The 18,071-nt window shown below is 39.2% G+C and overlaps 1 protein-coding gene across 3 annotated transcripts in view; it reads left to right on the forward strand.

Annotated features, from left to right (window-relative positions):
* The first annotated feature begins 477 nt into the window (after nucleotides 1–477).
* Nucleotides 478–18,071, forward strand: part of LOC132385103 (transmembrane protease serine 5-like) — a 67,251-nt gene continuing 49,657 nt past the window's right edge. For 2 of the 3 annotated variants that reach the window (XR_009509081.1, XM_059956842.1), the window contains exons 1-3: nucleotides 478–730; nucleotides 10,829–10,938; nucleotides 11,017–11,098. Coding sequence is in view for 2 of the 3 variants with exons in the window: in XM_059956842.1 (XP_059812825.1) it covers nucleotides 11,027–11,098 (72 nt within the window). In the remaining variant the exon portion in view is untranslated. The remainder of the gene's footprint in view (nucleotides 731–10,828; nucleotides 10,939–11,016; nucleotides 11,099–18,071) is intronic. The other variant, XM_059956843.1, reaches the window with a different exon arrangement.

Consider the following 18,071-nt stretch of genomic DNA (forward strand, 5'->3'; position numbering starts at 1 on the left):
GTTATATGCTGGTGATCATTGGGCAGGGTTTTCTTCAAACAGGCCTAGTTAAAGTCACCAAATATAATTTGAAATCCGTTAGGATAGGCTGTTTCTTGTTTACAGACAGTACCATGCAGTTTTGCGAATGCATGCTTGTAATCAGCTGCTGATTTAAGTTCTATCTAAATACACTGAAAGGAACAATTTAAAATGCATTTGAAAAGAGATGATCGCCAAACTGAGGGTCTTCTTGACAACTGGAGACTTGCCGGTATAAAACTGTGACGTGCTATGAGCTGCTGAGTGGCTGAATGTATGGAATGTGTTGTTACCAGGGGATCTGAGACAAACAGTGCAGTGTAAACAAAGGTGTTGCTAAAGTGTAGCATTTTACAGATTAATTTCTGATTAGTTAGAAGTGATACTGAAGTTTAGCCACAAGGAGTCTAGCAAAAATAAATACCTCCAAGGTTAAATATTAAACCTGCATGAAATCAGGTTTATATCACCAGCAAAGATCTTGTGGATTTTGTAAATGCCCTTCACAATCTTTAGCAGTCCAATTACATGTAGGTCAATCCAAATCAAAAGTATACATGCATGCAGATGGTGACTCCACTGCCAAATGATGATGTGACTCCCAGATGCAAGGCTTCAATCACAATCTACTTTGTCTTTGTGCCGTCAGCTGTCTGCGTGCCAGAGTGGATGAGATCTTTGGGGAGAGAGACCAGATCAGGTCAACATTGTAAGTCATCCCATCTTTCTTTATGATAGAGTAACTCATTGTCTTCTTTAACATTGCTTTGACTAGAAACAGCTATTGCTTCTAAATTACAGCAGCATCAAAAAGTTATACAGTGATTGAAGCATTATAAATGTTGTTGCTTGTGTGTTTTGTGAACATGGTGGACATGTAGGTTGATGCCAAAATATGCGTGCCACTTGCAGATCTGTGCTGGCCTCAGCTCTTCTGTGCCAGTTCCCCATACCTCTCAATGACTTGTTCTTCCAAATATTTATCTATTATCTGCCTTAAAGTTCAAAAAGTTCAAAGTAAATTTTATTATCAAAGTACATTTATGTCACCATATACGACCTTGAGATTCATTTTCCTGCAGGCATACTCAGCAAATCTATAGAATTGTAACAGGATCAATGAAAGATCAACCAGAGTGCAGAAGACAACAAATGGTGCAAATGCAAACATAAATAAATAGCAATAAGTATCGAGAACATGAAATAACAAGATAAAGGGTCCTTAAAGTGCAATCATTGGTTGTGGAAACATCTGAATTGAAAGATAAGTGAGTGTAGTTCAAGATACCACCACGTTGGAGCAGCAGCAAGATTTGACTATAAAGCACATGCCTCCTTGCTTTGCCTTAGCCGAGTCAGCAGTTCGAATTATCTGATTTCAATGTTATGTTGTGAATTGCTAGCATGTAGTAATAGACCAGCTTTCTCAAAACTATTTTGAGCTTTTGCACATGTCAAGGAAAATACGTGCATCCTTACTAAATGAAAAAGCAAATTGCAAATGCTGGAAATCTAAAATTAAAACTGAAACACTCAGCAGGTCAGGCAGTATGTGTGGAAAGAGAAATAGAACTAATATTTCAGTAGGAAAACTCATCATTAGAATGTCTGACGGAGGGTTCAGACAAGATATTAATTGTATTTCTCCTTCCACAGTTACTGTCTAACCTGCTGAGTGTTTCCATTATTTTCCATTTATCTATGCATTGTTATGTGTCTGCTAATTTACTGAAAATAAGGAAAGATTCACAAATTATTATTAGGTCTTTAAAACAATGCAGTAATTGGTTTTAGGTTCTCTGATGTTGGAAAAAATAGCCAACTTCACCACTGTGGCCTCTCTACTTGCATTTTCCCTTTTCTCAGTTCCAGTATTCACTGTAGAAAAAGAAAATATATACAAGTGAATGTTGTTAACAGAAATGGGAGGTTGTAACTGCCTGAAAAGACCAAGGCTTTCTTCTCCAGAAAATATAAAAAAGTATAAAAATAGATATAAAACCATTTTTAACATTGTGCAACTGTAAGCAAGGATGAAGAGAAATTCCTGTGAGAAAGTTTTCACTTAAAAAGTTAAAAGTTCAAAGTAAATTTATTATCGAAGTATGTATATGTCACCATTTTCAACCCCGAGATTCATTTCTTGCAGGCATTCACAGTAGAGCAGAGAACTATGACAGAATCAAAGAAAAAACTACACACAAGCAAGACTGACAAGCAATCAATGTGCAAAAGCAGACAAAATGCAAATACAAAAAAATACCACTAATAAATAAATAATACTGAAAACATGAGCTGCAGAGTTCTTTAAAATGAGTCCATAGGCTGTGGAATCAGTTCAAGTTGAGGTGAGTGAAGTTATTCACACTAGTTCAGGAGCCCAGTGGTAGAAGGGGGCATGCTTGTGATGAACTGGGCTGTGTCCACCTTTGTAGGCTTTTCGATTCTTAGGCAGTGGTGTTTCCACACCAGGCTCGATGCAGTCAGTCAGGATACTCTCCACTACACATCTAGATCGAAGACACTCTATAATAGGAAGCTTCATTTCCCAGAAAGCAGGTAGAATGTGGAATTTGCATTGTGTGAAATAATAGCTGAAGTGGGTGGATGTCTTTAAATCAAAGTAGAGAGATGAATAGTATTACTGATGGACCTTGATGGTAAGGAGACTTCTACGTGACGTAAACACCAGGTGGACTGAATTGGTCAGAAGGCATCTCCGTGCTGCAGAAAAGTTGTTTACTCTGACTATAGAATTTTAAGCTTATTAGCCAGAGCCTTCATGAAAAATGATGTAGACATATTAATATTTTGAGTTAGCATTGAAAAAGCACAAAGTTAATTAATTCATAGTTCAAAGGAGGGAAGCTGCAGCCTGCCTAGGGGACATTGGCCATTCGTTGAGCTAATGCAATTAACTCTGTATTGTGCCTGATGATTGGATGAGCATAACCACAATCAACTGTTCTTTTCTGATGTTTTCATGTCAATGAATTATCTGTCATGACTTATGACACTAGACACTTGACCAAAGAAACAGATTATAGTCCAGGGAGTCCGCACAGGGTAGAATTCTGTTTAACTGAGAATCTCTTCAAGATTTTAAATTTAATTAACTTTTCAAACATATATTTGGGTGTCTGGAGAGCAATACTAATTTCTACAAACAATGCCCTACAAGATCTGAACCCTCCAACATGAAAAGGTAACAACTTGAAGTAAATGGAATTTAGATATGCAAACATTGTGTCTCTTGTTACCTGCATAACAAAGTGAGCATTGTCTGGATGTTGCTAAGGCTTTCAATGTAAATAGTTTGGTTTATTGTGCTGTCTATATGAAATTTCTAAAGATCTAAGTTTCATATCCAGGTCTAAAGTTTAAATATGTCAGTATCACAGTTATTTTCAATTAACTATAAGCTTTGGGCAATTAACAAAAGTTTTTAGGCTCCAGTTTCTGTACAACTTATGCATATCAGTGTATCTGTGAAAGGTAACTGAAAATTTTCTTTCTGATCTCCTCCGAACACTGCTGCATTCAGTTATTAAACTGCAAAATAAATAAAAGACTAAAATTGGTGGAAATACTCAATATTTCAGGTGGCATCGATGGAGAAAGAAAATGAGGTAATGCTTCAAGTCAACAAACTATCATCTTCTAGTTAAAAGTAAAGTTTTAAGGAGAGGAGGTAGTAAATGGCAATACTGGCAGATAAAATACTAACAGTTTTGTGAAGGGAAAAATAAGTAATGGTTCTAGAAAAGAATTAACTGCCAATGTTGAATTTAATTTTTATATCAGAAGACAAATGGACCTTACCATAGGTGAGATTGTGTGGAAGGCTTAGGATAGAAAGATCACAGTATATAACTGTAATACAGAATTAAAATTAAAATGATAGAAATCAGATACACTAGGAATCTCTATTCGCCATAATTTTTGGAATATTAAAGGTAGCCTAGAATCACAGGATCACAATACTAAAGGCTCTCCTATAGTTTGCTATGTCATTCCAGTGCTTTGATGCAGTATTGATGGAATGATTGCCAAACCTTGAAGATGGGATAGAGAGTATCTTAATACAGCACAGTAACAAGCCATTCAGCCCACAACGTTGTGCTGAACCAAATAAACTAGTAATCAAATGGTCATCTAAACTAATCCCCTCTGCTTACACTTAAAGCAACCTCCTGACAAAGGGATCTCTGGCTTCCTTCCATATAAACAACTTCTGCAGCTGCAGAGTCAACACACCATCACATTAATCCATCAAAACTAAGTATTTGCACCAAAGATGAAAATAGATGCTTCAATCATTCCTGAGGGTAAATATCAACTTATCCCACTGGACTATTGATAGCTTTGCTCTCATTTCATTCCCTTTGCAAATTGTATCGTCAGTTTTCAATCATGCTTAAGAACGGCATTTTTCCAAAATCCAGGGCAAGCATTCTTCATAGGAAGATTAGAGGGGTCTCTCTTCAATCATTGCTCAGTACTCTCATACTTGCTAACAATACTGTTACAATGTAATAGTTACACACAGAAATGCTGGAGAAATTCAGCAGGTAAAACCTGCCCATAGCGAGGATATCTGTAGATAACTATATCAGATAGAGCTTAAAATCTCCAAAGATGGGATTGAGTTTCCTATCTGCAAATCCCTAACTCAAAAGGAGATTTTAAGCCTTATCCAATATAGGTATCTACAGGTATTTTCACTATAGGGAGATTATACTGTATTAACTTACTCTTCAGAGACTAGCTTATTTCCCGGTCTAGAATCAGTGGCAAGGTCTAGTGCTATACCCTCTATCTGAGTGATGTGTTCCCCCTCCTCACCAAGAAGGAGATACTTCCAGCTAATGAAATAGGTTAAACACAGTTTATTAATGATACATGTTTAAATTTAGACAAACAGTGTTTTATACATATTTATATCTCACAGAGGATTTCTGATCTATAAACGATTTCCAAATTACAGAAGATTTATAAACTACAAAGGATTTCTTAACACAGACACAATTCTTATGAATTAAAAGAACATACCAACGAATTGCAGACAGATGAGTTATCCATCGCAGAAACTGAAGGGTGAGGAATGAATTCCAGTTCTTCTTTCTGTCATCCCATTCTTTCTGTCATTCTCCTTGGCATTCCTAACAATCCCCAAAGCTTTCTAACATTTATACTGCCCTACTAATAGTTGACACCATCTGCATGTGATGTTTTCTGGATACCATTGCTGGGACAAAATAATTCACACAGATGGTCTAAAAGCTTCAGGGGACAGAAATCCCAAACACACAAAGTTAATGCTGAATATATGAGTACCTAAATATCACAATTATTGATTAATCTAGTATACCTGTGACCATTTTTGATATACTAAGTGACAGAATAAGCCTGGACTGCAAGCTTACTTGAATTCAGTCACAATAGCACAAATAGTTTAGCTAATGTTGTCTGGTTTGATGCAGGCCAATTAGCTTAACCCCGCTATCTTGCATTCATTAAAAATGGGCCTACAAGACCTCACTGTTTACTTGTTTACAACAAGAAGGGTAGCAAAAGAATTTTGGAAAGATCATACTGTGGTGCCAATAAGCTTCTCGTGCCCTGAGAAATGAATATCCATCACAACAATAAATGGAAAAAATAAGTTTGACACTGATAGAAGGAAATATTCATGCATAAATCGAACTTTGATGGCAATGATGTGGCAGTATCTGTGACAACGCCTGCCGCAAATGACAAGAGCAGCAAGGAAACACCACCTCCAAATCCCTTTCAAATTATGTGTCATCCCAATTCAGGCATACATCAACCACTTCAAGCCTTGATCAAAATCCTAGAACTGCCTTTCCAATGAGACTTGGACAAGTAAATGCAGATCTACAGGGATCAGATCATTTGATGGGTAATAAATGGCAGCCTTCTTAGTGAAAGCAAAAAAAACCCATCAAATTATGTATAAAAAATACCACAGGGCATTCTCCCAATGGTTTCCAATGCTTATCTCAATCTATTACAATTTTAGCAACCCATCTGTAAAATTATTCTTTTAAGAGGAAATTAGACAGAAATAACTAAAACACTATTGATTGCAAATAATAGTATGTGGCATTGCAGAATCCATCATACTATGTTCAGCAAATACAACATCCTTTCAATCAGGAGGGGTCACCTCAAAACAGGCAAGGCTGTAAGGAAATTGGTCTATTGTGTCTGTGTTGGTGCAAGAAAGCTTTCCTGACTCAATGCCACCTCCTTGCATTTGGTTCTAGCCTGAAGATCACAGTTGGTTTAAGCTTGACAAGTTCTGTCAGTATCACTCTTTCGGGAAGTGACTTCAAGACCCTGACCACCCTCTGGATGAAAAGACATTTACTTTTTTCTTGATTCATCTGCCTATCAATTACATTACTTCTGCCTTTTAGTTTTTGATCCATTGTTGAAAGAAACAGGCTTTACTTTTTTTTCTGTTTCTCTTCTTCTGCCAATCTTATACATCTCAAGTTAGTCACCACTCAGTTGCTACCATCCCAGAGAAACTCTAACTTATCCAATCCTTCCACGTATCAATTCACCTGGAAAGATCCCAAGAGTCCTCTCTGACCAAAGTAAGATGACAATTTTAAAAGGGTCTGTAGGGTAAACTTACTCAAATGGCCCTCTAACAATGCTTTACTTCTTCCAACAATTACAAAATAGATTCAATTTTACATGATTGGATAATTCATAAATTGAGTCCAGGGACCTTTTCTCCCCAGCTATCTTCAATATAGTTCTAAATAAAGAAGAAAAAAAGAAAAAGGCACTTATTAAATAATTTTCTTTTCAGGACTAGGCAACAACAATATCCATGAAACTTTGTTTCTTAAATCTGGGATAATCTTGGAAAGTTGGCATTTGCCTAGTGCCTCCAATAAAGACAAAGGCTTCAAGCTTACCCCACGCACACAGGATGAGTTGAAGATGGAAGATTTCAGAATCAACCTCTACTAGAGGCTAACTGTTTAATTCTAAGCAGGGATAAAGGATGTGGAATGTCAGACTGCAGAGAGATCCAGTGGAGAGGGTGGATCTCAAACCACAAAAATACTCAGTGGAGAGAGAGTATACACACAGACTGAAGAAATATCCAGAGGAAAGAGAGAGATTTAATCCCTTCAATTAGAATTTTAATTGTGTTTCCCTATTTACATTAATTCTTCAATCGATATCTAGTCAATATCCTGCTGGTTTAAATAATAGATTAGAAAGTAACATATCCATTGAGAATTGCATTTTGTTAAATGATTCCAAAAATGATTTAATTTGGAATATAATACTTATTATATAAATGTGCTATACATCCTTATGGTCACAATTAAATATTATTAGCAGGGGCTTCAAGCTATGGATCCAGCTTTCACTGAATACATGAAGACAATTTTTTTATTCCTTGCAACTTACTTCAGACAAATAGATGAGAACAGAACTAGAATACAAACAAACTTCCAGATATTATTTTGTAGGTATAATGGACGAGCACACGATTGGGCCAAACTCAGGTTGGAGGAACAACATCTCAAATTCTGTCTGGGTAACCTTCAACCTAAAGCATGAACATTGATTTCTCTAACTTCCGGTAACGACCCCCTCCAGCCTTCTTTTTCCATTCCCCATTTTTGTTACCCTCTCACCCTTTCTCTTCTCACCTGTCCATCACCTCTCTCTGGTTTCCCACCTCCTTCCCTTTATTCCATAGTTTACTGTCCTCTTCTATTAGATTCTTGCTTCTTCAGCCTTTTACCTCTTCCAACTATCATTTCCCAACTTCTTACTTCATTCCTGCCCACCCACCTTCCCCCTTACTTGGTCTCACCTATCTCCTCCCAGCTCCTCTCCCTATCCCTACCTTCATATTCTGGCTTCTTTCCCCTTTTTCCCAGTCCTGATGGAGAGTCGCAGCCCAAAACAGCGACTGTTTATTTCTCTTCATAGATGCTGCCTGATTGCTGCGTTTCCCTCACATTCTGTATGTGTTGCTGAAGATTTCCACTATCTGCAGGATCTCTCATGGTTTTGAAGCAATTATCAGTATTTGGAGTACATTATCGATTACTCATTGATAATGAACTTACCCCTGACAAGGTAACTTCAGTGCAATAAATTGGCTGAGAGTTCCATTGATTGCAAGGGTTAAACACGAGCGTTAGCTCTTAGAGCTATGGAAATAACTTCACTTCCTAAATTTTTGTTCGAAGTCCATATTTACTCCTCTCTTGTAACTGCCATTAAGTTGCCAATTTCAGTTAGAGAGCCCTGTGTGAGTAAGAAAAGATAACTAGACAATAATCTCTAACGCTAAAGCAGATTACTGGGGCAGAGTGAAATTACTTTTTGGAATTTACCTCATTCTGTTCCACTTGATTTGGGATTGGCTGCTAGTAACACTGAGTGAAGGAGGATAGTGCATGTCAAATTCTTCCTAAATGCTGTTTTCCTCCAGAGATTTATTGTATAAGGTCCACTTTAAAGCTGCTTTTTACTGCGAAGTGCTAACACAAATGGAAACAGAACTCACAAAGCAGTTGACCTACCACTAGGCTGAATTCAGGAACACAGAGTTGGAGTAAATACACCATACAGACCGCGTGTTCAGTGTGGTAATTCATCAGTGCCATTTCACAAGTAATGAGGAATTGTTCATAATGAGTACCCTTGCTATTAATAGTACTATCCCATTAATAGTTTTTTTTTTAAAAGCTGATGCCATACAACGCACCATATCTACAGTACAATATATACATTCACTGCTGAACGATTGTCAAATGCCCTATTGTTTATTCCTAATATGTAACTCCTTGAAATAAAGTTTCTTTTCTGAGAAATGTCTGTTAGTACATTTACTAAAGGCGGGGGTGGGTGGGAATAACTCTCCCACCATAGGACACATCTACATGGAGTACTGCCACAAGAAAAGTAGCATCTATCATCAGGGACACCCCCCCCCCCCCCCCAACCATCCAGGCCATGTTCTCTTCTCACTACTGCCATCGGGCAGGAGCTACAGGAGCTTCAGGTCCCACACCACCAGCTTCAGGGACAGTTATTACCCTTCAGCCATCAGGCTCCTGAACCAGCGAGGATAACTTCACTCATCTCAATGCTTGACTGATTCCACACCCTTTGGACTCACTTTGAAGGTCTCTACAACTCATGTTCTCAGTATTATTTTTATTTATTAATTTATTTTTTATTTGCACAATTCTTCTTCTTTTGCACATTGTTAGTCTTTGTTTATATATAGTTTTTCATAAATTACTTTGTATTTCCTTATTTCCCTTGTGAATCCTACAAGAAAATGAATCTCAAAGTAGAATAGCAAAACATATACATACTTTGATAATAAATTTATTTTGTCTTTGATTTTGAAACACTGCCAAAGTCATTGATACTACAACTCTTGGTGATCAGGAACACCATGTTTTTGCCTTCAGCAGCTGGGCTACACAAAGCAATGTTCAAACATCCAGTCACTTCACCCTCACAGTATTCACACTTATTAGCGTTTCTCATAACCAAGCAGCAGTTCTAACTTCTTCAATCATTTTCTTGGCAATTACTTCCTCCCCTGTTGTGATATTAGAGTAGCTGGGCTCCTATGGTGGTCTGTTAATGATACACCGTGGAAGTAGGCCATTGATTCTGTCAGGCTGGTTTTCTGAAACAGCTAGCACCCTCTCCTCCACCTCATCATCTATTACTATTCCCCTACATCTCTACCATTTCATCCAGTGTCAGAAAAAGCTGCAGAAAGTTACAAACACCACCAGCTCCATCATGGGCACTAGCCTCCTCAGCATTGAGGACATCTTCAAAGGGTAATACCTCAAAAAGCTGGCATATGTCAGTAAGGACCCCCAGCATGCAGGACATGCTCTCTTCTTATTACTACCATCAGAGCAGAGGTGCAGGAACCTGAGTACACACACTCAATGCTTTATGAACAGTTTCTTCCCCTCTGCCATCAGATTTCTGAATGGACAATGAACCAATCCATGAACACCACCTCATTATTTTTGGTCTAATTTAACATATATAGATTTCTGATTCTGATTCTGAGCATTGGCATATTCCCTCCAGAAAAGAATATATAATTTATTTCCAAAACACAACATTGTGTAGCAAATTCTAGTTGGCAACTCAATGGATATGTTTTTCCTGCATATTGCAACAGATCCTTCTCTTAACGATGTTGAACCTGGTCCTGTTGTATAGACTATTCACTGTGACTTCAGGCAGATTACATGAATATATCTGTGAACTGCTGCTGCTAAGTTAACAAACTTCACGTCACATGCCGGTGATAATGAACCTGATTCTGATTCTGATCCTGAACTGTAGATTGCAACCAGCACCCAAATCTTGTTGCCATAGTCAGAGGCCAATCATTTCACCTTACATTTCATATGTGCTGCATATCCCTAGGAGTCAAGTGCTTCAGAGTGTTCTGTCATCCTGCAAATGTCTGTGGGAGAGATCAGCGACTAAGATATAAAAATTGGAATATTTTGTGTTTTCTACCAGTCTCTTTGGTCTTTATAACTAGGTCAACTCTTTTTTTTTTAATTAATATATTGAATCATTTAGAAAACTTGAAGTTAAATGAAGTGGTTGCCAAGCAGAAACTGAGCTATGCTTGCGTCTACAGCTTGATATTTGAAAACTAGTTTTACCAGCTGAGTAACTCTTGAGTTTCTCTTTGAAAACAAAACTCATCCTGTATTGTAATGATAATATTATTATCTCTCAGAATGACACAGGTATAGACGCTTGCTTTGTAATCGCAAACCAAAAAACGTTCAGAACTTCCACACAAGAACAGCTGACAGCCATGAATTGCGTGTACTGAAACCTATAATGGTAAGCATTTAAAATTACTAACTGGTGTGTAACTCCACGGTTAATTACAATACTTTACAAAAGTACTTTCCTTTGCAGTGGCTTAAATATGGATTTATGCAGTGGCTGGATTTGCAGAATAATTCTTGAAAGAGTTTGGACAAGCCATCCTTTCAATCAGGTGCTATCTCCCGTTTTGAATGGTGTTTCATAGTGTTAAGCTGCCCTGTTGAGTGCCTCTCAATCTATTTTGTACTTCCAATATTGTAGAGTGATCTTACTTCAAGTCAAAACATTTTGGTTACAGTGAATAATCTTTCCCTTATCTGTCAGAAGTTCTGGGCTCAAGCCTTTAGCACCACCCCCCCCAAAGTTAAGGACAATATCTAAACTAAACGGCTTTCATGCAATATTGTGTGAATCATACCGATAAAATTTTAAACCAAGCTTCCTTTTGTTCTGTAAATGTGAGCGTCCTTAAATTACCTCATTTGAAAAAGTACCTCGGCCAACATTTCTTCCACAACCTCTGTCACTGAATTAGATTATCTGGATTTCTCTGTGTCCAACAGTGCAACTATAAGTATAAAAGTACTTCATTGTCATTAAATCAATTTGATGCATACAGAGGTGACCTGATAGAGGTCTATAAGATGATTGAGAGGCATTGATTGTATGGATAGTCGGAGGCTTTTTCCCAGGGCTGAAATGGTTGCCACACGAGGACACAGGTTTAAGGTGCTGGGGAGTAGGTACAGAGGAGATGTCAGGGGTAAGTTTTTTTACTCAAGAGTGGTGAGTGTGTGGAATAGGCTGGCGGCAACAGTGGTGGAGGCGGATACGATAGGGTCTCTTAAGAGACTGCTAGATAGGTACATGGAGCTTAGAAAAATAGAGGGCTATGGGTAAGCCTAATAACTTCTAAGGTAGGGACATGTTCAGCACAACTTCGAGGGCCGAAGGGCCTGTATTGTGCTGTAGGTTTTCTATGTTTCTATGTTTCTGTTAGTACGGAGATCATGAATGGTGCTCTATAAATGGAATTTGCTTCTATAACACACATCAATTTGGGGCAGCATGGTAGCACAGTGGTTAGCACAACGCGTTACAGTGTCAGTGACCTGGGTTCAACTCCTACCACTGCGTCTAAGGAGTTTGTATTTTCTCCTGTGAGCGCATGGGTTTTACTATACACGATATTATAGAATTCTGACACTTTTTGAGCAGAAGAATCAGCCCTGTTGAATTTTGTTGGCAATTTCCATGCACTCCCAAAGCAGCAACATCTAATGGATTTATTTGCATACAGTCCAAATATGGTTAAATAGTTTGTCATTTAAAATGTGGAGACATTCAGTCTAATACAATATTTTCTAATATGACTTTTACTTCTGTTATAAGCTGCTGCAACTGTCAGCTAATGGTAACCCTGTCGGACTTGTGGGTAAATGCACAGGGTAAACTTAGGGAACAGTATCAATGCATTTAATGGGAAGCTAGACAAAGCACATGAGAGGGTGAGATGGTAATGAGGGAAGGTGTGGCAGAAGGATTATGTAAAGCTTTAATTCCAACATCGTTCAACAAGATAGAATGTCCTAGTATAAGCAATCATACAAAAGCCTGTGTGATTTGAACATTGTAGAAAGTGCAAAAAATAACTTGGGATGTCCCACTATGTTAAAGATGTTAAATAAATAAAGGTCCTTGTTGAGCACGAGTTAAAGGTATTTAGAATGTCGTGATTTCTGATGTTCAGGATGTCTAATCTTGTACTGTATATTGTAGAGCAACAGGGAAAAGCTTAACTTAACTAACAGGCACTCCCTATTTGCAAATATCACTTGCTTGAAGCGAAGGATCCAATCCATCTCATTTCAATATGCCATTTAGTGCTGCAGCCAGCTGCAGAAACCAGAGAATGAATGAAACTGGAGAAGGCGTGCAGCAAGTGGGAGTATGAATGAATGGGTGAGGTTGGAAATGATTGGGACGTGTGGCCCACCAGGATGAGGGATGACGAATAAGCAGAGATCTGTGAACAGAGATTCAGAGCAGAAATTAATAAAATGACTGGTGAATATTCAGCACACACTATGATAAATAGCTTCGCTCAAAATTGGAACAAGTATGCAGTTCTGCTCACCCAGCTATATGAAGGCCTTCATTAATCAGAGTCAGGTTTAATATCACCAGCATACGTTGTGAAACTTTATGACTAAATGTCATTAAGTTGGAATGGCTGCTTTAAGGAGTCATATTGATGTTGCTGGGACTGGAGTGATTGAAATATGAAGAGAGGCTGCATAGACTGGGCCTGTTTTCTGTCAAGCAAGATGAGGGGTAATGTTATGGAGATCTATAAAATCATGAGGGTATAGATAAAGTGAATGGTCACAGTCTTTGTCCCAGGCTAGGAGAGTATAAAAACAGTAGTCATACACTTCAAGTGAAAGGGGCAAGTGAGGGGCAGGTTCTTAACACAGAAAATAGTAGGGATGTGGAATGAGCTTCCAGATGAAGAGGTAGAATTAGAAACAAATATAACATTTAAGAGACATTTCTACAGGCACATGTATAAGAATTGGTTAGGAGCATATGGGCTAAACACTGGCCTATGAGATGGTTCACCTTGTTCAGCATAGATAAGTTGGACAGAGGATCTAATCCCTTCCTATATGGCTCTATGACTTTACAGTAGGAATGTCCAGAGTGCTCTCCATCCTTCTCAATTCTCCACTATTTCTCTAACACTCCTTGGTTCCTCCATCTCTCTGGTCCATCCCTTCTCAGCCATGTTTTTCCACTTGTTCACCTCTCCCAACCTTATTTCTCTTTCCCATTTCATTCTCACCCATCCACCCATCATTTTGTCCTTCTATTCCCTATGCAAACACTCTCAATCCCTCCTTTCCAACAGCCCTTTTCTCGCTCCAAACCCATTCTCCCACACCCTGCTTCGTCTTCCACCTCTCTCACCTCCCTGGTTCAGACATCTTCCCTACATAAGACTGCATATTTTATAGTCTTATATATTTTATGACGTTGGTGTTTGCTTCAATAGTTTGCATGATTTATATTTTTTTCTTTCTTTTGTGCATTGAGTGTTGGTCTTTTATTTTTTATTTTATTCTTCTTTCTCTTTAATTTGCTTCTTTCATGTTTCTTGCTTTGTGGCTACCCGTGAGCAAGCAAATCTCAAGGTTGTATAATTTATACATTCTTTGGCAATAAATGTACTTGAATCTTGAAATATATTCAAGACTTGAACATATTTAGTTGATTTACCCTATTTGAATTTGTGGATTGTAAAGTTTTAGAGAAGTAATTGTGAGAGCTAAAAGAATTCAACACATTAATGTGTATCAAGCTTGTTTAACAGAAACAGATCTGTACCTAATAAAATGGCCACTGTGTGTACTTCTGTACGCTCATGGTCTTTTCCTGCTGTAGCCCATCCACTTCAAGGTTCGACGTGTTGTGCATTCAGAGATGCTCTTCTGCACACCACTGTTGTAACGTGTGGTTATTTGAGTTACTGTCACCTTCCTGTCAGCTTGAACCAGTCTGACCTCTCTCATTAACACAGTGTTTTCACCCACAGAGCTGCCACTGGATGTTTTTCTTTTGCTTTGCACATGGTTCTCTATTAACACTAAAGACTGTTCTGAGTGAAAATCCCAGGGGATCAGCAGTTTCAGAGATACTCAAGATACCCCCTGTCTGGTACCAACAATCATTCCACGGTCAAGGTCACGTAGATCACATTTCTTTCCCATTCTGATGTTTGGTCTGAACAACAACTGAACCTCTTGACCGTGCCTGCATACTTTTATACATGGAGTTGCTGCCACGTGATTGGCTGATTTGATATTTTCATTAATGAGTAGGTGCACCTAATAAAGTGGCTGCTGAGCAGATTTCATGACTGTCCAGATCCTAAGCTAGCTCCTAAACTACGGAGTTCAATACCTAAAACGATAAGGGAAGCAGATACAGTTGACCTTTTTAAATGCCGAATCAAAACCTATTTATTTAACGTTGCTTTTAACTAACGTCATTTTGTCTTTTATTTTTATGTTTACACTTTTTCCCATTCTAAAACACTTCAAACTACATTGTCTGCAAGAAATGTGCTCTCAGTAAGTTATTATTATTAATTCAAGTCCAAAAGCAGGTATAGTTCCATAAATAATGAATTATTTGTATATATTTGCATTAAGATGTATTCAGGCAATAGTTAACAGTGTTAATAGTTGACCTTGATGGTATAGGATAGAGGTAAACAAATAAGATCATCGCTGAAAAGCAAAACTGAAAACTGAGATCAGAATAGGGACGGCTGAGTGTAACTCAGAGATCGGGCACTATCTGTGGGAAGAGAGATAGTATATCATTTTAAAATTATGATTTATCATCTTGGTTCTAATGAAAAGTTAGTTCAATACAACACACACAAAATGCTGGATGAATTCAGCAGGTCAGGCAGTATTTCTGGAAATTAATAAACAGTTGATGTTTTGGGCCAAAACCTTTCATCAGGATTAGAACGGAAGGGAAAGATGCCAGGATAAGAAGGTTGGGGGACGGGAAGGAGCGTCACAAGAAGGTGATAGGTGAAGCCGGATGGGTGGAATAGGTTAAGAGCTGGAGAGGAAGGATTCTGATAGGAGAGGAGAGTGAACCACAGGAGAAAGCGAAGGAGGGGACCCAGGCAGAGGTGATAAGCAGGTCGTTGTCATTGTGGCTATCCCTCGAGGTCAAGGATGATGGTCTTCATTCTGTTGATCTATTTATGGGCTCTCAAGTGGCTTATGAGTCCAATCTTGGCTTTGAAAGTTCTTCCGCATTCAGCACAGGTAGTTCCAGACGGCAGATCGGGCTTTGGTTGTTGCTGCCTCTCTTTCCATTTTCTTCTCTTTTCTTCTAATTCTGCACATCTGTTGGCTTCGAAAGTTGCTGTTCCTTCTCGGATGATGGCTTGCCAGAGTTTCCTGTCCTTGACATTGGGTTCCCAATTGTTGATGTCTATGTTACATTTCTTCACGTTGGCTCCTAAGACATCTTTGAATCTCTTCTGTTGCCCGCCTCTTTTACGTTTACCTTCTTTAAGCTGGGAGTAGGCAGTTGAGAAGAGGTAAGAGGCTAGAGTGGGGAAAAGAACCGGGGAGGGGAAGAAATTTGTTTTACTGGAAGGAGAAATCAGTATTCACGCCATTAGGTTGGAGGCTACCTGGATAGAATATAATCTCCACTCTGATGGTGGCCTCATCATTTGCAAAAGAGTAGGCCATGGACTGACATGTCAGAACTGGAATGGGAATCAAAATTAAAATGTTTGGCCACCGGGAAGTACCTCTTTTGGCGGATGGAGCGGATGTGCTTGACAAAGCAGTCCCCCAATTTATGTTGGGTCTCACCAGTGTAGAGGAGGCCGCGTCGGGGGTCACCAGACACAATAGACAACCCCAGCAGATTTGCAGGTGAAGTGTTGCCTCACCTGGAAGGACTGTTTAGAGTGCTGAGTGGAGGTGATGGAGGAGGTGAGTGGGCAGGTGTAGCACTTTGGCTGCTTGAAGGGATAAGTGTCGGGAGGGAGATTAATGGGGATTACAAAATGGACAGAGGGAGCAATCCCTGCAGAAAGCGGGGGTGGGAGGGTGGTAAAGATATGCTTGGTGGTGGGAAAGCATAGATGCTGCCTGACCTGTTGAGTTCCTCCAGCATTTTATGTGTGTTGCTTTGGATTTCCAGCATCTGCAGAATCTCAAGTGTTAATTCAATTTCTCCCTCAAAGGCCGCCTGAGCTGCTGAGGATTTCAAGCATTTTCTATTTTAATTTAAGATTGACATTGCAGTTTGCAGTAGATAAAGCTGCCTTGAGTAGGCAGCAGTGTACATAGCCAATGCCGAAGCTCAGCTCAAACCGACATGCTGGCCTAAATTTGGCCTCTATGATGCAGTAAAACAGCACTTCCTCAGGGTGCAGAGTTTATCTCTGAAACAAGGACTGGAATCATCTAAAATATTAAGCCTTCAAAGCCACAACCTGGGAGGCTTATGTGCATTTTAAGATCTGATTTATAATCTATCTGAGTCAATATTTAAAATCCCTATTTTCAATGCAGACTGAGGTTAATGTTTAGCTTTTCGGCACCAATCTTAACATAGCTTCTGAGGCCAGGTGTGAATGTTGGTGAGACAATGTACTTTGGGAAGATGAATAAAGGTAGGGCATTCATAATAAATGGAAGGTCCTGTGGAATAATGAGGAACAAAGAGATTTTGTGTCAGGAAATCTTCCTGAACACACTTAACAAACTCTGCCCCATCTAAACCCCTTGCTTTAGGGAGATGCCAATCAATATTGGGGAAATTAAAATCTCCCACCACGACAACCCTGTTATTAATACACCTTTCCAGAATCTGTCTCCCTATCTGCTCCTCGATGTCCCTGTTACTATTGGGCAGTCTATAAAAACTACCCAGTGAAGTCATTTATCCTCCACCTCACTCCATTTCTATACTCACTGTCACATGGCACAGGCAGTAATCCCGAGATTATGGCCTTTGAGGTCCTGCATCTCAACTTCCTTCCTAACTCCCTGTAGTCTGTTTTCAGGACCTCTTCCCTATGTCATTGGTACCAATTTGTACCACAACCTCTGGCTGTTCACCCTCCCACTTCAGGATATCGTGGACACGATCAGAAGCATCTCAGACCCTGGCACCTGAGAGGCAAACTACCATCTGTGTTTCTTTCCTGCATCCACAGAATCGCCTGTCTGACCCGCTAACTATATCTCTATCACTGCTGTCATCCTCTTCCTCTCCCTACCCTTCTGAGCCACAGGTCCAGACTCTGTGCCAGAGGCAAGGCCACTGTTACTTCCCCCAGGTAGGCTGTTCCTCCCCTAACAGTACTCAAACAGGAGTACTTATTGTTAAGGGGGACAGCCACAGGGGTACTCTCTAATATCGGATTCTTGCCCTTCCCTCTCCTGACTGTGACATACTTAACTGTCTTCTGAGGTCCCGGTGTGACTACTTGCCTATAGCTCCTATCTATCACCTCATCGAATTGCATCTCCAGTTCCCTAACACGGTCCCTAAGGAACTGAAGCTCAACACATCTGGTGCAGATGTGGCCTTTT

Source organism: Hypanus sabinus, chromosome X2, assembly GCF_030144855.1.
Source record: "Hypanus sabinus isolate sHypSab1 chromosome X2, sHypSab1.hap1, whole genome shotgun sequence".
In the NCBI taxonomy this organism is placed as follows: domain Eukaryota; kingdom Metazoa; phylum Chordata; class Chondrichthyes; order Myliobatiformes; family Dasyatidae; genus Hypanus; species Hypanus sabinus.